The 20,221-nt window shown below is 46.3% G+C and overlaps 1 protein-coding gene across 4 annotated transcripts in view; it reads right to left on the bottom strand.

The window, feature by feature from the left end:
* Window positions 1–20,221, bottom strand: part of DGKG (diacylglycerol kinase, gamma 90kDa) — a 214,129-nt gene that overhangs the window by 34,041 nt on the left and 159,867 nt on the right. For all 4 annotated transcript variants that reach the window (XM_011953366.1, XM_011953367.1, XM_011953368.1 and 1 more), the window contains one exon: window positions 7,192–7,369. In XM_011953366.1, the coding sequence (XP_011808756.1) occupies window positions 7,192–7,369 (178 nt within the window). The remainder of the gene's footprint in view (window positions 1–7,191; window positions 7,370–20,221) is intronic.

Below are 20,221 nucleotides of genomic sequence, written 5' to 3'. Positions count from 1 at the left end.
TGCTTGTGCCTGCTCTGCTCAGTTGGTTTGAGTGCTAGGCTAGTGAGGCCACATGAGCTACACACTGGCTTGCTGGCCTTGCTTGGGTTCTTTCTGGGTAGCTAAGCAATTCTTAGCACTTAGCACAGTTCCTAATTATATGCCTGTCTATGGGATTATTTTATTGAGGCCTGGCTCCCCCACTCCCAATGGCTATAAAGACTATGTTTGTTTTTGGTTTTGTTCACCATTGTACCATGGTGCCTGGCACTTGGTGGGGGCTTTGTTAAGTATGTGTTGAATAAACTGACAGGAAGCCTGTCTCCACTGCTGGGAAAATGACTCAAAGTAAACACTACCGAGGGTATCTGTCTCCCTGTCTTTGTTTACCAAGAATTGCAAAAAGTTTTACCTAGTGAGATCCTGGGGAGATTTTGCGCTACCCATTTATAACCTTCTCTAGGGGCTGGGCTCAGTGGCTCACGCCTGTAATCCCAGCACTTTTGGAGGCTGAGGTAGGTGGATCACCTGAGGTCAGGAGTTTGAAGCCAGTCTGGCCAAAATGGCAAAACTCAGTCTTTACTAAAAATACAAAAATTAGCCAGGCGTGGCGGTGGACGCCTGTAATCCCAGCTACTTGGGAGGCTCGGGCAGGAGAAACACTTGAACCTGGGAGGCAGAGGTTGCAGTGAACCGAGACTGCGCCATTGTACTCCAGCCTGGGCAAAAAGAGAGAAACTACATCTCAAAACAATAAAATAAAATAAAATATAAAATAAAATAAATAAAATAAAACCTTTTATAGGACACACCATTTGCAGTTCAAATAGGATTGAACAAGAAATCACTGAGAGGAAAGTTGCTTTAATATCAGACAGCCAGAGGGGCCAGGTGTGGATAACAAGGCTCAAGACCACTGCTGGCTTGAAACTGAAGGCTGGATAGGAGCGGGTATGAGGATCAGTGAAGAGGCTGAGAAAATATGCAGGAGGCCTTTGCCTTTATATTTTAGGCTGGGGCCAGAGAGAAACAATGGCATAGCTCCCCAGGACTTTGCTCCTCAACCCCAGGGGGACTGACCCAGCCTTGTGCCATGCCCTTGGTGCTTCCCCAGGATCCAAGACTAGGCACCCTCTCCCTCCCCTTGCTTCACTGGACAGCCAGCTCAGGTGGAACTCCACATGGGCAACAACGCCAAACATGTGTAGGCACAGAGCCAATACACAACCCTAGAATTACAGGTTGTTAGAGCCACAGGCAATTTAAAATCAATAGATCAAATCCTGAAGCCGTAGTCAAGAGAGTGAAATTCTAAATTTGGCCCCTTTCTTATAATATTCTAAATACCTTCCCCCACACCTAACAATAATTCTGATTACTGCTGACCAAGTGCTCACCAAGTTCCAGTCACTCTGCTGAGTCCCTACATGGATGAGCTCTTTTAATCCTCAAAACAAGGCTGAGGGAGGGAGACCATACTTGTTTCCATCTTGTAAGCATTGAAATGGAGGCTGGAGATGTCCAGCGGCTCATCGAATCCACGGCTGGTGGTGAGAAGCTCTGGGTCTTCTGAATTCTAGTTCAATGGTGAGTCCCTACTCTACCCTCTCTCAATTGCAAGTCCTCTAAGCTATATTTGAATTACCTATTTAAAGATGGCCAGCACATCTTACTTATCAAATGAGTTTATAATAGCTCCATGAAATTGAATTCTCAGCCTCAAAAATACTCACATGTAACTCTAAGATTTTTGTTTCTTAAGATTTTTCACTAAGTGCCTGTTCTTGTCCTGCTCCAGAATCTACTGCCCACTGGCAAACCGGAGGCAAGATTCCTTACCCTCTCTGCCCTCTTCCAACAAATGTTTCTGTAGAACACATGTGCACCAGGCAGGGTAGGAGGCTTTGAAGGGGACACAAAGATAAAAACACGTGATCCTCATTTTCCAGGTAGTGGCAGGGAAAACATATGATGACACACATGCCCCTGACACAGGCCAACTTCCGATTAGTCTACTGATGAGATAGAAGGCAAAATTAAGTGCTCAGGGAATTCACAGGCTGGGCTCGCTTCCAGCAGGGAGATGGCCATTAGGTAGGCCTTGCAGTGGGAGCAGAATTTCAACAAGTAGTTGTGGAGCCTCTCCTCGGACTGGGATTAAATACTTACCATTTCCTGAGTGCGGGGCTTATGCAAGACACACAGTAGGCTCCCTAACACATTTTCTAAACACTAGCCGCTTGGGCTAGGCTAGGAGTCGTGGGCTTGAATCTTGGTTCTGATGCCACCACTAGATGTAAATTGTATAAATCCTACCCTTTCTCTGGGCCTTTGATTTTCCCCAACTATGAAATAGGAATATGGAGGAGGCTGGATATATCCTTGCTCATGAGTTTCTGGTTAGGATTACACTAAGTGAATACATGCAAAATTATTTTCAAGCCAAAATGAAATAGAAATACAAGAGACTGTTTCTCACTATTCTTATTGTTGTTACAAAAACTAAAAATAGCAAATTCCATATGCTTCTCATGTAGCTAAAAGCCTTTTTTGGAGGGGATAGGATAACCACTTGAGGCCAGGCACTGGGGATACAAAGATTAATAACACCCAGCCTCCATCCTTGGAATCTGGAAGGTCTAGGAAAGGAGATAGTAGGTACAATTGGTAATATAAGTTTAATGTGCTACTACAAAGGCTGGGCTGGAGTTTGGCAGGAACTCTACTCTTTCTTTTTTTTTTTTGAGATGAAGTTTCATTCTTGTTGCCCAGGCTGGAGTGCAATAGTGTGATCTCGGCTCACTGCAACCTCCACCTTCCGGGTCTAAATGATTGTCCTGCCTCAGCCTCCCGAGTAGCTAGGATTACAGGCATGCACCACCATGCCCAGCTAATTTTGTATTTTTAGTAGAGATGTGGTTTCTCCATGTTGGTCAGTCTGGTCTCGAACTCCCGACCTCAGGTTATCCACCTGCCTCGGCCTCCCAATGTGTTGGGATTACAGGCGTGAGCCACCGTGCCCGGCTGAGCTCTGCTCTTAGTGGTAATGCAGGTGGATAGTAATGCTTAGGACAAGAACTTCAAATGTGAATCAACTGGCATTCTCCAACACAAAATAGAATTAAAGGCATAGGGACTTTTTTTTAAGTTTGGGCTTATTATACTATGTTCCAGGCACTTTCACATCCATCATCTTCCTAATAAGCCATGTATTATTACGCCAGTTTTACAGATGAGGAAGCTGAGACTCAGGGTGGTTGGGTAATTTCCAAGATCTATAAAACTAGAAGCATAAAGGCAAAATTTAAACCCAGATTATCTAACTGTAAGCATGGGGCTTTTCCCAATACCCCTTGTTGCTTTCTTATCAGCCAGTGTTTCTATAGAACCCATTCCATGCTAATCTGGAATGACCTTCTTACTCGGATTGCTTTTCCCAGGAGAAAGACTAATCTTTGATAGAGTGCAGTGGTGTGATCTCAGTTCACTGCAACCTCCATCCACTGGGTTCAAGCAATTCTCCTGCCTCAGCCTCCCTAGTAGCCGGGATTAGAGGCATGTGCTACCATGCCTGGCTAATTTTTGTAGTTTTAGTAGAGATGGGGTTTCACCATTTTGGCCAGGCTGGTCTCAAACTCCTGACCTCAAGTGATTCGCCTGCCTTGGCCTCCCAAAGTGCTGGGATTACAGGTGTGAGCCACTGTGCCAGGCCTGATGAGAGAGATTTTACAGTAACCCCTCCCATCATCATTTCCTCTTCCACTTCCTATGATAAACTAATTCCCTCCTACTGTGCTCTCCTGACTTCTCCCTCTCCTCCAACCCCAATGAAACTGCCAAGGAGTTAAGAATCGCAATACATGAGGAGGCTGCAGAGAGAGCACCCTGCCTCCTCAGCCATTAGCCTACAAATCCCAGGACAAAATACACTGAGAGAAGGGAGAAATTTGAATACAATTCTGTCCAAGAAAGAGTTCACATAGACCAAAATCTGACTATGCCTTAATTTTGCAGAACTGTAAGGAATCTTAAAATATAATTGTCAGACTTGCTTATTTTACAGATTCAGAAAACTGAGACCCAAGAAGGGGAAAGGACTTGCCTCAAGTCACACACTAGCAATAGGCAGAGTCTGGACTGGAACTCCAGTCTTCTGACTCCTAGGCTAACGCTTTTTCACTAAAATACATTGCCTCTTTAGCTTTTCTCATTAACAACTCAACTTACATGAGATCATAGCCCTTTCAAGAAGAAAGCTCAGTGCTGGTATCTCTGTAAAGCCCAGAAGTCAGTGCCCCACTCTGATCAGATGATGTCCTCATCTAAAGAACAGGAAGTGGTTTCACTTCTAGCTCTGAAAGCACGTTGTAGGGGTGAGAAAGGGGGATTTGGGGAAGAGAGTTCCTGTACATGATAGTCCAAAGCAATCAGCAGACACTTTGGTCTTGCTTGAAGAAGGGGAAGATATAAGGTCAGACATATAAGGGGAAGATGAAGATTGTCCTTGATCAGCACATGATCTCATCAAGAGCTTCCCCCAGCCGCAGGGTGGTGGAGAGTGGAAGTGGGGAGGGGGGAGGGTGGTGGTGGGGATTTGGCTCTGCTCATTCCCTTCTCTGCTCTGAGGGAGCTAGATACCAGAGTGGGGGCTGAGATAGGAGCACCAGGGTAGGAAAATTTGCAGGAACTTGATACAACCTTCAATGCTTCCTCCACCCTCCGTTAGCACCCATAACTTCTCCTGCCAAGGGAGGAAGGAGGAACACATTATTCAGCTTTACACACTGAAAAGTTTACTGTGTGAAATAAAGGAGACTTAAGAGGTCAACAGAGGCTGGGCACAGTAGGTCACACCTGTAATCCCAGCACTTTGGGAAGCTGAGGCGGGTGGATCACCTGAGGGCAGGAGTTTGAGACCAGCCTGGTCAACATGGAGAAACCCCATCTCTATTACAAATAGAGAAAAAGTAGCCGGGCATGATGGTACATGCCTGTAATCCCAGCTACCCAGGAGGCTGAGGCATGAGAATTGCTTGAACCTGGAAGGAGGAGGTTACAGTGAGCTATCATGCGCCACTGCACTCTAGCCTGGGTGACGGAGTGAGACTCTGTCTCAAAAAAAAAAAAAAAAAAAAAGGTCAACAATTCCTGAATCCTCTCTTAAAGGACAGAGGTGTGGAGATGATGTTTCCTGATGACCTGGCCTGGAATATAACAATCTGATTGTGAAATAGATGGGTGTGAAACAAGAGAATAGACTCCCCAACCCCCGCATTGATGTCAGTGGAGTTTTGCTTTCTTCTAGTGGTAGGATCACATCCCACCTTAATACTAACAGCCTGGGACATCAAAGCACACAGACGCAGAGCCATGGAATGTTAGGCACGGGAGAGACTGCGGGCATTTGCCTGTAGCAATGGTGCTCCAACCTGGCAGCCCATCAGAGTCATCTGGGGAGCTCATTAAAATTGAGATTCCCAGGAACCAGCCCAGAGATTGATTAGGTAAAGTTGGGCTGGGGTACACAAATCTTCATTTCCAACAAGCAGCTGGTTTAAGAACCAAGGATCTGGTTCAACCCCATCCATCCACCTATCAAAACTTTGATACTGCTTTTACAGTAAAGAAAACTGAGGTGCCAAAAATAGGTTAGTAGCAGGACTTGGACTAGAATTTGGTCCTCTTCCTGCTGGTATGGTGTCTCTGCCAGTGCTCTTACACCTGGCTTTCTCTTCCAGCTCACCTGTCCATTGAAGACCTGTGAGGACCCGTGAGCCCACAGGGGAATCAGCTGCCAGGAGCTTTGATTGAATCACTCCATTTGGATCACTGGTAGAAAATGGCTACTTTTGAGGCTGGGGTAGAGGTGATTTTAAGGACATTCTCAGAAAACTGTGTTCTGTATCCTGGTGAGTTAAAAGTGGAAGGCCCAGCTGGTGGCCTCTAAAACATACTACCCAGTTGTTCCAGACAGAAAGAATAGTCAGTTCATGGGAGCAGCCTGCTGTGTTGGAGGAACCAGAGTGGCAGAGGCAGAGTGAGCGATGGAGAGAGTGGCAGAAGAGGAGGTCTGGGAGGTAATGGGAAGCCAAAACATACGGGACCCTCTAGGCCACGTGATCTTTGGCTTTTTCTCCAAGCCACTGCAGCATTTTGAGAAGAGGAGTGTCCTAACCTGACTGCTCTGATGTGGTGGTGAGAACAGGTTACCTACAGCAGTGGGATAGAAGCAAGGAACCCAGTGAGGAAGCTTTGCAGTAATCCAGGGGACAGAGGATGGCGGCTCAGATCAAGATGGCAGGAATACAGGTGGTGAGACATGGTTGAATCCTGATGTTTTTTAAAAGTAGAGTTAATGGATTTTCTGATGGACTGGCTATGAGATGTGAGATGAAAAGGGGAGTCAAGGATGATGCCAAGCATTTTGGCTCCAGCGATGGGAAGGCTGGAGTTACCAACTGAGAGGAAGAAGACTGTAAGTGGAGAAGGTTTGGGGGAGGGACGGCAGAGCTCTGCATTGGACATACCAAGTTTGAGGTGTCTGCTAAACACACAAGGGAAGTATGGCACAGGCTGCTGGACACAGGAGCCTGGAGCTCAGGGAAAGCTCGAGACAGGCTGGAGGCATCATTGAGTATACACATGGTATTTAAATAAAGTCTTATGACTGGATGAGGTGATCAAGGAATTAAGTACAGGCAGTGAAGAGAATAGGGTCAAGGACCCTGCCTGGGGACCCTCCAGTATCAAGAGGTCGGAGAGAAATGAGACTGAGAAGGAGTGACCAGTGAGGGAGGAGGAAAACCATGAGCAAGTCAAGTCCTAGAAGCCAAGTGGACCAAGCGTTTCCAGGAAGAGGGAGTGATCAGCTGGGTCACATGCCACTGACCACTGTGGCAAGATGAGGGTTAGGAACAGACGATTGGATTTAGCTATTGGAGAACTGGTAACCTTGACAGAGGCAGCAGTTGACTCTGAACCTCATGGAGCCCCACAGTTTGACAACTGACTGTCATTGAAGACACCCTTATTGTGAATTTTTGTCTTCTGGATTAAGTTGTAAACTTTGCAACATCGGATGACCAGTCAGCATATGCGCAGAGCACAGAGTCCTTGCTGGGCTGTGGGGCCTTATGAAGCCCGTTGACACCCACCTGAGGGCTCCTACCACTGGGCATTGACCTAAAGCAATTATCCTCATTCCTGGCTTACCTTGAACGCAGAATTTCAGTTCTTTGGGGTCAGTGACACCCTTCCTGCTTTCCCGGATCACGGCCCGGTTCTTCTTGTTTTCTCCCCAGAGATTGGTGCCTCCATACATGCTGGGAATGTTGAGAATGGCAATGCCTTCCAGGAAGATGTTGCTCAGGTCCACCCCAACCCCATCACACTGGAGGACAGAGAGAAAAGGCCATCTGTTAGTGTCCTCAGTGTGTCACAACCCAAGGTGCTCTGTGTGTGTGTGTGGTGGGTACTCTCTTAAAGGATGTAACAGGTCCTCAGCCACCACCCTGCCACCGTAAGAGGAGAAGTCATGGGCAAAGTCGCTCAGACTTAATGCTTTGACCACTGCGGTGAGACGAGCGATCCAGTCCTGGTCAGCTCTGGGGAAGACAGCACAAGGGTCCAGGGGTCATCTTTAGGTCTAGAAGTGCTTTAGGGCTGGTTCTCAAGTCAATTGTCAAAATGTTCTCCAGTCTAATCTTATTATCATCAATCTTGCCCCTTCCTAACCATTAGAAGATTTAGTGGAACTGAATTCAGAACCTAACAAATGACAGAATTTTTGTTTGTTTGTTTGTTTTTGTTTTTTTAGATGGAGTCTCACTCTGTCGCCCTGGCTGGAGTGCAGTGACACAATCTCGGCTCACTGCAACCTCCATCTTCTGGTTTCAAGTGATTCTCCTGCCTCAGCCTCCTGAGTAGCTGTGATTACAGGCACCCACTACCACACCTGGCTAGTTTTTGTATTTTTAGTAAAGACAGGGTTTCACTATGTTGGCCAGGCTGGTCTCAAACTCCTGACCTCATGATATGCCTGCCTTGGCCTACCAAAGTGCTGGGATTACAGGAGTGAGCCACCATGCCTGGTCAGAAAATTTTTGTTTTACCCCCTCCTATTTTATCTCTCTGTGAGAAGCACAAGACTTTAAGCTTTGGAAGACTTTCAGAATATGCCTGTCTCCTGTATCTGTATCATAAGTGCAATTTTGGCATATGTGTTTGCTGAAGGAGCAGAGTTTCTTTATCCAATCTCCACAACTTGCAATCCCCACCAGGTACAAAAAGTCAGAAGGCTTGAATTTTCATCTCGCATGTCTATAAAGTCAGCCCACTTTGGCATCGTGCTTACCAACACAGCAAGAAATATCAGCTCTGATCCTTGTTCCTCAGGATAGTAGGTAGTTTATTTCACTTACAGAAGCAAACACTGGACCCAGAGAGTTCAGCTAAGTTATCCAAGATTGCACAGCTAATAAATAACAGCAGGGGTTCAAAGTTGGGGGCTTTGACTACAAAGTACATGGTCTTTATCTTGTTTATTGCGAGAAAGAAAAAATCAAATGCATACAATAAAAACCCACTGTCTCTGAGGTTATGTACAAACCCAAACTTCCAGAGACTTATTAGCAGAGGAGGACTAGAAAGGTATTGTTGCCATCAGAGGAGGACTCGAAGACTTGTTGCCATTCATAGTGACTCACCTCCTGATTTCTTCGCAGGTCTTACATTATGTTATCTTGTTTCCCCAACTACAAGATGGAATACACTGAGCATCTCTGGTAACTGGGAACTCATTTTTTCACTGGGAAGTTCTGATAATTTGAGAGGTCTCTTTATGTTGATCTGGATTCTCTCTCACTCTTGTTTCCACCGGTTGGTCCTGTTCTCTCTTCTGAACCCATACAGACCGACGCTCCTTCCTTCTCCATGGGCCACCCCCCAGACAGATGATGATGATGATGATGATGACCATCGTGCACATGTATTAAGCACTGCCATCTACCACACACAATTTTATACACATCTCATTATCTTCGCAATAATCCTATAAGTTAGTTACTATGACTATCCTCTTTTTACACTGGAGAAACTGAAGCACAGAGGAGGTTAAATAACTTGCCCAAAGTTCACAGCTTACAAGTGGAAGTACACAGATTTAAGGGCAGGCAGTCAGAGCCCAAGTCTTTTATTTCTCCTCCCTCTCACACTACCCAGGTTGTGCCACCTCTGGACTGTCAACTCTCTTCATCTTCTCCCATGGGACTTAGTTTTCAGATCTTTTCCCATCCTGGCTGCCCTGTTTTGCACACACTGTAGTTTGTTACCCTGCTATTTGGCAAGGTCCCTAGCACTGAAAACAACACCAACGATTGGATCTGATGGGGGCAGGTGGCTACCACACCAGTACTTCTTGTGGCTGAAATTTTATGATACTATCCTGCCCCAGAAATGAGATGATGTGCAAAGCTCATGTAAGAGTTCAGCATGTTATCTATTATCATTATCTTTATCCTTAGTATTCAATATGATCAAGGTTGCGCTGGCCCTTTTGTTAGCGACTAGATGACAACATCACTTCAGCTTAAATGGGTGGTCATCTTTGTTGCCCAGACCATCTCATGATCCTATTTTTCATCCAATTCTTTGCCATTCTGAACCTGTGTAGATTTAAAAAACATAACATAGACATAAAACTTTACATTTATGTTAATTAATTTCATCTGGCTTTCAGCCCAAATTTCCTCTAGTCTACCCAGTTTACTTCCAATCTTCATTCTGTGACCTTCTGTCATAGCGTTCCCATCATTTGGGGATTAAGTCATTAATATGTGAGCATAAAAGGAAAAAACAGTGACCGAGCCCTCTCCTTGGTCAGTTTAACACCAAACATTATGCATTAACATCCCTAGGGGTATGGCTGCCCCATGGGAGCTGCATCTTCTGGACTGGACTGTCACCTAGCCTACTTTTTATTATAAGACAGACTGATGGAATTCAGAGATGAGAGGCACATAAGGGAAGATGCCTCTCATCTTTCATGCCTCATCTTTCATAAATGAGCCCCAGTGAGGTTAAGAAACTTCTCTGTGGTCATCTAACTTATTAATGGTAGAACTAGATATGTATCCAGGTCTCCAGACCTCAATCCTGTGTTCTCTCCAAGAAAACATAAAACACTGTGCCGAGATCAAACAGCATTTCCTAAATGACCACCCTACAACCTCTATCAGAAAAGGAATAAGAGAACTCAATTAAGTCACCAATATCTGTGTGCAAAGCCTAAATACTTGGTTAATAATCTACTCTAGAATCTTGCCAGGGATCAGAATAAAGTGTATCAGTCTGTGGTTTCCAGAATGTACCCTATTCTTATCTTTTGAACACTGGAGCCATACTTGTCTGCCTCTTATTGGCTAGAACCTACTCTGTTTTCTGGATTTGTCAAAGCAGCCCCTGAATGACATCTACAGGCTTGTCCGGCAACTTGGATTCAAATGTGTGTGTGTTTTTCAAAGCCAGTTAGTTCTCCACTGATCTACCTTGGGCTCTAGTATCCACCTTTGGCATCTCTTCTTCCATTTTTAGTTTAAGGCCACTCTCTTTGGAAAAGATGAAAACTCTTCCAGAATGGCAAAGTCCTGTTGAGCTATGCTTTCTGTGTTCTTTTTTGCTTCAAATGTTGTCTAGCATTCAGCTTGGCCTTCAGTTAGCCTGAAGCCAGGCTCATAGCTCTGAGCTGCTTTTGTGTATTCCTACCTGGTTGCATGCCCAGGCTCTGCCTTTGTGTGTATGTGCACAGTTCCCTGAAAGCATGGGCTCAACCAGCTCTCTCTGTTGCTGTCACATTGATTGAAAAACAAAAACCAACTCCTTTTCCTTTTCTTTTCAATGTGATTCATGATTTCTTAGAAACTTATTTTGGAATGTCTTCTACCCTCCTATCCTTCATACACATATTCCTAATTAGGGATTTAGGCTGGAGTCCCATTGGATCACACTTTCTTTCTTTTTTTTGAGACAGAGTTTTGCTCTTGTTGCCCAGGCTGGAGTGTGGTAGCGTGATCTTGGCTCACTGCAACCTCTGCCTCCTGGGTTCAAGAGATTTTCCTGCCTTGGCCTTCTGAAGTAGCTGGGATTACAGGCACCTGCCACCATGCCCAGCTAATTTTTTTTGTATTTTTAGTTGAGACGGGGTTTCACCATATTGGCCAGCCTGGTCTTGAACTCCTGACCTCAGGTGATCCGGCCTCCCGACTCGGCCTCACGCCTGTTGGGATTACAGGCGTGAGCCACCGTGCCTGGCCCACATTTTCTTTTATTCTTGTCACCCTCTAGATGAAGCGGCCACTTCCCCGTCTTGGTTGTAGTTGCTTCTACATCATCTCAATTTATTCATTGTTGGTCAAAACATCCCTTTCCCTTCTAAGCAGTAATAATAATAATGTTAGCAACTCATGCTTGTTGAGAGCTTCCTACGGCACTGTGCTGGGATTCACCCACAGCATCTCTTGGGATCTTTACATGAACATGATGAGGGAGGCAGCATTGCTACCCCCAACTGACAGGGCCTCTTAGGGGTTAAGATGCTTGCTCAAGGCTCCATAGCTTCCCACTCTACAAGATGGCAGAGCCAGGATGCAAACCCAGGAAGGCAGATGCCAGATCCTACGCTGGAGATGAGTCAGTGAGGCAAATCGGGATTTTTGCTGATGCTAGGTTTATAGCAAAATTAAACTTCCAGCTGTTTGAATAATTGAGATCTCCCACTACTGCTCTATCTTATTGAGTGCTTAGAGCAATGCCTGGCACATCAATGTTGGATATTAATATTATTATATCTTGCCTCCGCACCAGGTTTGTTTTTTTAAAAAAGTACATCACCAGCATAGTCCTTGACAAACAGTATTCCACAAAGTCACCTTTCTTCCGTACTACAGTTTTAAGTGCACTCTGTCCCTCCATCTCTATCCATAGCCAGCTAACTGTGTTTGCTATTACCTTGGTAAATGTTTACTGCTTCCTGGAAGAGCAGACACTCCTCACTCTGCTTTCTAAGTTGCCCCCTTCCCCTATTACCGCAGTGGGTCCCATGTAGATAGGGCAAGTAGAGGAGGTGGGAGAAGCCTGGGGTCTGCTGGACGCTGATGTCCTCTCCTCTTGGAATGCACCTACTTGGAAAGTGAAAGCCAATATAGTGTCTTGGAAAGAACGTGCTTGCCTGGGCTTGGAGGCAGAGAGACATGGGTTTAAATCTTGGCTCTGTCACTTGCCAGCGGTGTGATTCCAGGTTGTTTCCTTACCCCTCTGAGATTTAATTCGTCATCTGTAAAATGGAGGATGGGGGAAGAACATCTGCTTTAAGGGGCTGAATGGTGTCTGGAAAGCAGTCGCACTCTGTAACTGTCTGCATTATTATCACAGGTTCCCCAACCTCTGTGCCAAGAGGCATTTATCTTCCTGAATTCACTCCCCACACCTGAGGCTTTGCTGGAAGCATCTTGATGGCCTCTTGGCCCGACCCAGGCTGGTAAGAGTTTTGGCAAGCGCACGCCTGCGTGCCCATTCTCCAGAGTTCCTGGCCTCGCGATCGTGCCCTGATTTCCTTCAGAACCCCAGGCCCGCTCTGGAAGTGGAAGGTAGCCGTGCTGTCTGGGAAAGTGGAGCCGAGCAAGGGACGCTGTCGGCCTAAATGGAACGCCGGCACCCGGGCCCGCTCCCCGGCGGGTTCCGGAGCTAAATCCTCCAACTGTTCCATGACGTCATCGGGCCCCTCCCCCTGCTCCGGCCCGAGCGGCCCCGGCGTGGCGCGAAGGAGGGTGGCGGTCCCCGCGCGCACCGTGGGCCATCCCTAACCCAGGACCTGGCTAGCAGGCTGCCCTCCGAGCCCAGGCTGCGCTGGGCGGAACCGCGGATTTATAGCCCGGAATGGCGCTGAAACAGCTCCTGGCCAGAGCAGAGAACGTGCGCACGCTTGAAATAGTGCTCCCTGGTGCGCCGGCGGCCAGGTGCCCGACGTCGGGCTTGGAAGCAGGGCGGGAGTTCGTCTGAACCCAGGCCCGGGAAACCAGCGGCTGCCGGTCACGTTCGACTGTGTTCCCCTTGGGAGGACAATCCCCCCAGTTCTGGTTTCTTCCTGAGCCACGGGTGGTTGGTTGGTTTGGTGGAAGGCCAGTGCACAGGTAACAGAGACTGGGTTAGGAGGCAGAGCGCATTTATGTGCAAATGAAACGCACGGGGAACCCGTATTCCTCTCCGCCTCCCTACCCTTGACGTCTTGATCCCTACAGTCACAGAATTCTAGGCAGAGGCAGCCGATTCCTCCGCCCTCTCCGACAGGGACCTGGAGAACCGAAGCTTCCCAACCGGTGCCGGCGTTTCCGCGCCCTCCTGCTGTCCTGCGCCGCGACCTCAAAAGGGCGGCGGGTGGGGGTCCCTCCGCTCCAGGCCTGTCGATCCTATTTCGGAAGGGCCTCAGGGAAGGAGATTCCACAATTTATTTGATGACCTGTTTCAGTTTTTAGCAACTAGGAAATTCCCCTTTCTTCTAACCTCGATTCACCGTGCCACAGATTTGGTTTGGAGGCAGATGGTTCTGTTTATAGGCCTGCCACTCGGCTTTGTCTGCTCTCAGGAATGACCTCCGCCAGGCTAGATCGGAGGTGGAAGCCAGGACTCGGTAGCTCCGGAGGCATGTATCCCCTTCCTGCTGGAAATTTTCTCTTTCTTGGATACCCTGCCACTGAGTTATTGTCCCTCCCATCTTCCACGACTCCTTCTTGGTCTTTCAAAAAAAAAAAAAAAAGGCCGGGCACTGTGGCTCACGCCTGTAATCACAGCACTTTGGGAGGTGGTTGGATTACTTGAGGTCGGGAGTTCAAGACCAGTCTGGCAAACATGGCGAAACCCCGTCTCTACTAAAGATACAAAAAATTAGCCAGGTGTGATGGGGGGCGCCTGTAATCTCAGCTACTCTGGAGGCTGAGGCAGGAGAATCGCTTGAACCCAAGAGGTGGAGGTTGCAGTGAGCTGAGATGGCGCCACTGCACTCCAGCCTAGGGGACAGAGTGAGACTCCGTATAAAAACAACAACAACAACAACAACAACAACAACAAATTATGGTTATTTTCAAACATACAGGGAAAGTAGAGAGAATAATAAACCCCCGTGTACCCCAAAACCCAGTTTGGGTAATTAGCACCTCTAGCAACTGGCAGCTAATCTTCTTTTAACTCTACCCCAGTTCACTTTATCACCTCCAGATCAAACTAGTTTATAGCAAATTCTTGAGATTCTATCATTTTATCCATAAATACTTGACTATGTATCTTTAATAACTCAAAGAAAATTACAATACTATTGTTACTCTTTAAAAAATTCTTTAAAAAGGATCCAGTAGTTGTTCAAATTTCTTTGATAGTATCATTTTTTCGTTAAAATTGTTAGCTTGCCTGAAAAGTCTTCATATTGCATTTGTATTGATATATATCTGTGAGGTCTCTTTGGATCTATAGACTCCTGTTCTTTTTTATCCTTGTCTTTTGTTTATTGAAGAAATGGGTCATTTGTCCTTAGAGCAGTGCTTCTCAAACTTTAATGTGCATGCAGATCACTCCAGGGTCTTATTAAAATGCAGATTCTGATTCGGGAGGTCTGGGTGAGGCCTGAGACTGCATTTCTGACCCCCTCCTTGGTGATGCTGATGCTGCAGGTCCGTGGACCACACTTTGAGTAGTAAGGCTGTAGTGCTGTGAAGATTCTGGATTTTGCCAACTGCAACTCTGGGGTGTCTTTGAAACATAGTCTATCCCTTGTATTTTCACTAAATTGGTATTTTTAGATCTAGAGGCTTGACTAGATTTAGGGTTAGCTTTTTGGCAAGATTACTTCATTAGTGGGGCTGTATATTTCCTATTGCATCTCATTAGGAAGCACATAATTTGATTGTCTCTTTTTTGTGATTTTTAGACTGATCAGTGGATTCAAGTGTTGTCAGCCTGCACCTGCTATTATACAGTTCTTGTCTAGACCGATTACTGTAGTCCCCTAATGGTAGGATACCCTTGAGGATACCCTAGCACCCTCCCTGTACTTTTCGTCCAAATCTCTACAGATGCTATTTTCTTCATAAATTATTTCCCATATAGTCTCTCAAAAGGATCTCTCTCTCTTTTTCTTTTCTTTTCCTTTTTTTTTTTAAGACTGAGTCTCACTCTGTTGTCCAGGCTAGAGTGCAATGGTACGATCTCGGCTCACTGTAACCTCCACCTCCCAAGTTCAAGTGATTCTTCTGTCTCAGCCTCCCAAGTAGCTAGGACTACAGGCACCCATCACCACACCCAGCTAATTTTTTGTGTTTTTAGTAGAGACAGGGTTTCATCATGTTGGTCAGGCTGGTTTCGAACTCCTGACCACAGGTGATCCACCTGCCTTGGCATCCCAAAGTGTTGGGATTACAGGCGTGAGCCACCGCACCTAGCCTCTCTTTTTCTCTTCTCTGCATCTGTACTCTCATGGAATCAAAGACCTGAAGGGCTTGAAAAGTCACCCAGTCCAAATACTTCACTTTATAGATGAGAAAACTGAGGCTAAAGACGTTTAGGGAATGGCCCAGTGTTACTTAGCTAATTAGAGTGAGCTGATCCAGAATTAGACCTGTGATTGTTTGGACTGACAACCAAGAAGCCATGAGTGACTTTATAAAGAGGAATTTTGGCTATTGGATGAGGGCTGAAGCATGGAGTCTTAGAATGGGAAAGCAACATGGGACATTAGAGACCATTCCTAATTACCAAAATGAGAACAGTGAGGCCTAAAGTTGTAAGTTGACCTTCCCAGATGACACAGCTCTCTCCTGGGAGAGATAAGGGCTTAACCAGGGACTCTGGGGTGAGTCAGGTGGTGGTAGTGAGGGAACAGAGTTAGAGTCTGTGTGGTTTGGTGGCACACAGGCTGGAGAGGGAAGATGGGATCTAAAAGGATAATGTGATTGAGGAAAAGGTATTTTGTGGATGTTTGAGGCAGAGAAGATACTCCATACATCTTGTTGGATGAATGAATGAGAAGAGGAAGTTGGGATGCCTAGGATGGGAAGTAGATGGAGTGGAAGAGAAGATGCTGAACAGAGTGCTGGGACATTGATCTGGGGATGATACCAGGGTCCTTCCTTTCTCAGTGAGTGAGAGAGTTGGCCAGAGGGTAGGTCTTTTGAAGATGGAAGTAGTAAATGCTGGGCCATGTCCAGGGAAAATAGTACTTCAGTTATAGTCAGAAGGCAGAGGGAGGGCTGAGGAAGAGGTGGGCAGTATTCTGACACACTTGAATAGGGGTTCTGGTGGGCTGAGAGGGGCATGGGCAGGAGGTGATGTGGCCTCCATATCCTTGATGCCTGGGCTCCATATCAGAGCCCTAGATACACTAAAAGGCAGAGGGTAGCTGACCTAGACCTGAGTGAAATCCCCCACCACCCCACACAGTGCCTCTTTTTTGAGGGAACAGGACACTGGCAGGCAATAGGGAAAGAGAAAGCACCAATAAGCCACACTGTGCACCTGTGCAGCCCCCGGGGGTCCTGTGGGACCTCGGTAAGAACGAGGCAATGGTGCTCATTTACAGCGAGCGTATCTGCTACCATAGGAGGGGAGCAGGCTCTCTCTGTGAATTAGCTTGGCAGGTTGGAATGTAAGTCAGACTATGGGGAAGGCTGGATGCCATAGGGTCTCCTTTGGTTTGGACACAGGAGAGTAGCTGAGGGAGAGGGTTAGCTGAGTCTTAGTAAATGTCAGTTGTAGTAGCCTGAATTCTGCATAGAGGCCACAGAGATGGGGACTACTGACCTTTTTTTCTGCTGTACACACTGCCTAAATTGTCCATCAGCTCTTTTATGCTTGTTAAAAACCCTTCCAGCTCAAAAGCCTTCTCCCTGTGAGGTTCTCCCCAGTGCTTTTGCTAGAAATGAATCTTCCTCTTCTCTGAATTTTCACTGCCTTGTTTTCTCCTCTTATATGGAATGTATATTCTTCCATGCATTTTGCATATTTGTCTGTCCCCAAAAGACTTCAAACTCATGGAAGGTGGGGACCATATCTGACAGCTCTGTGTTCTTCATAGTACCTGGCATGTCTTACCCATATCAGGTGTCCGATATAACCATTTGTGAGTTGAAAGAAATAATGTGTGCAAAAATCCTAAAATGGAAACCCAGGTGTTCTTTGAAGAAACACGATAAGGTTTGCTTCCAGATGAGTTCCCCCAACCTCTCTGGATGAATATAGTGAACAAAAAAAGTGGACCAAATTTCCAGGATAGGGAGAGACATGGAAGGTTAATCCAAGTCTCCATCAAGTAGTCCTCTGATCATAGCTGAAGGAAATCCATACCTGAACACCTGAATAGGCAACAAGAGTAGGTAGGGCACATGAGGCATGTTTTATATGAGAGAGACATTAACAGGCAGAAGAAAGGAGTACTCACTGATCCATCAAGAATGATGAGAACCTACTTATTCTGTGCTAGACTCTAGGGATGGAGCAGAAATGGGACATGGTCCCTGTCCTCAAGGTACCAGTGGGTCAATACTAGAGGCAATGGTGTGCTGCTAAATGCTTAACAGCAGACTCCCTTGGAGGAAATAAAAAAGCCTTTGTTATTGTGTTCCATGGTGGTGTAAATATTCCTACTATGGCCAAGTTCAAGTGACCATGATGACATCACCGAAAGGCAAGTTGGGAAGAGATACATCAGCAAGCAAGCTTGCTCTAGCACACCGCTGGCTGGAGGCAATGGGGAAGAAAAGGAAGTAGTTATCTGCATGTCTGCAGGGCCTATGGCCGTAATAGAGAAATGTACTGGGAGTGAAAGAAAAACAGGGCAAACAACAATATCTGTTTTCCCTAGAGAAAAACTAGAGAGAATGTTCTTATTGTCAATAATCTGATGTGGCTCAGAAGGGAAGAAAAGGTGATGTATTGAGTGGCACTGATGAGTGGTGACAACATTATTGGAAAGACAGTCCAGTATTTTTTTTTTTTTTAAGACAGAGTTTTGCTCTTGTCACCCAGGCTGGAGTGCAATGGCGCGATCTCAGCTCAGTGCAACCTCTGCCTCCTGGATTCAAGGTATTCTCCTGCCTCAGCCTCCCGAGTAGCTGGGACTACAGGCGCATGCCACCATGCCCAGCTAATTTTTGTATTTTTTTTTTTTTTTAGTAGAGACAGAGTTTCATCATGTTGGCCAGGATGATCTCAATCTCTTGACCTCGTGATCCACCCGCCTCAGCCTCTCAAAGTGCTGGGATTATAGGCGTGAGCCACCTCGCCCGGCTTTTAAGACAGTCCAGTATTATCCACATATACAAACTGGCCTGGCCTGTAGCAACTCTTACAGAACAGTGGCTTCTTCTGCATTCAGAGATGCTGGTTTATATCATTTTAGGAGCTGATGTCTATTATGGGCAGTTAGATAATGATATTAATCCACACATATGTTATATATTATTAATATATATCATTTATTGAGTAACTATTATGAACCAGCACTTTATATATTTTATGTCTAATCTTCACAACCCTACAATGTCAGTATTTGTATTCCCTTTTTTTTTTTTTTTTTTGAGACAGAGTCTTGCTCTGTAGCACAGGCTGGAGTACAGTGGCATGATCTCACCTCACTGCAACCTCCACCTCCTGGGTTCAAGTGATTCTCCTGCCTCAGCCTCCTGAGTAGCTGTGATTACAGTTGCACACTACCGCATCCGGCTAATTTTTGTATTCTTAGTAGGGATGGGGTTTCACCATTTTGGCCAGGCTGGTCTTGAACTCCCGACCTCAGGCAATCTGCCTGCCTCACCCTCCCACAGTGCTGGAATTACAGGCGTGTGCTACTGCGCCCGGCCTTGTATTCCCATTTTTACAGATGAGGAAACATTGACTCAGTAACACTAAGGAAGGAATGTCTTTCTAAATTTGTCAAGGCTCATGATAGTCCTCATGAACCTGCAGGTTTCCTGCATGAGATGCAAGTGACGAGATCAAGAAGTCAGCCCAACTTACAGAGTGCACGCACCTGATGCCTCTTACTCTTGTGCTTTGTTACCTATGAGATCACATTTAGAGTATCACAGAACAGGAATTTGATTTTTCATTTTAAGGTGGACCCTGAAAAAAAATGGAGTATATCGAGAGAAGAGTGGTCCAGGATATTTATGGGTCTATAAATCAAGTCATCTAAGGAACTGAGGCTGTTTAGCTCAGTGAAGATGAAGAAGAGACACCATGAAGATACATCTCCAGCCCTATGAAAGGCAGTCACATGGAGGAGTGCAGGGGATGCTGTGTGTGTCCCTAGAGGGTGAAAATGGGCCCAGTGGATGGTGAATTCAGTCATGCACTCCGTAAACACTTACTGTGCACCTATTTTGTTTCAAGTATTGTGCTAAATGCTGTCTAGGGAAGAAGATGATAAGGAATGGGACACACAATCCTTGTTCAACATCAGGAAGAACTTTCTGAAAATCAGAGCTGTCCAGTAGCGCAGCAGGCTTCTTGAAAAGTAGTGAGCTTCCTATCTTTGGAGTATTCAGGAGGGGGCTGGGTGCCCACTTATCAGAATGTGCTAGGATGAGTCTTTTGTGGAGTGGTAAGTGGGACTAAATCCCCTTCTAGTTCCAAAATTCCATATCCACATCGAGCTTTGTTTTGGCAGACTAGTGTGCGCTGTGCTGAAAGAGTGCCATCCTGACCCCCACTTCCACCCAGCCTTGTCCGCCCTGCTGTGTGCTGGGAGTTCTCTGACAGTGAGCCGAGGTGGGCCAGTTAGACTGGAAAGTGGCTGCATCTGTGACAGGGATGATGGAGTTCTGGCGGGTTTGTGTGGGCTCAAGGAATGTGGCATTGAAGCCATGTACACACAACCTGCTTAAGAACATCCCATGGGCAGAAAATGTTTTCTTCCTCTTTAGCCCTCCTCTGTTGCCGTGCCAGGCGGGCACAATGGTGCCTTTGAGAGGGGCAGCTGGAAGGGGGTTTGGCAGGCAGACTGGAAGTAGAATATTGCAGCTGGGTGTGGGGGTGCCCAAATCCATTTCCAGGAGTGAGCCGGCACTGGGTGCCAGTTTCCAAAACAAAACTGCTGTTTCTCAGAGTTCACAGTGGTGGGTTGCTTCAGACCTGGACAGAAGGCAAAGCTGTTTCCTATCCGCTGCTCCACCCTCCCCAAGTGTTTTTTTTTTTTTTTTTTTTT

This window comes from Colobus angolensis, unplaced genomic scaffold, assembly GCF_000951035.1.
Source record: "Colobus angolensis palliatus isolate OR3802 unplaced genomic scaffold, Cang.pa_1.0 Scaffold36, whole genome shotgun sequence".
NCBI lineage: Eukaryota > Metazoa > Chordata > Mammalia > Primates > Cercopithecidae > Colobus > Colobus angolensis.
Note: the sequence above shows the minus strand (reverse complement) of the source record. Positions and strands in the feature narration are given on the sequence as shown.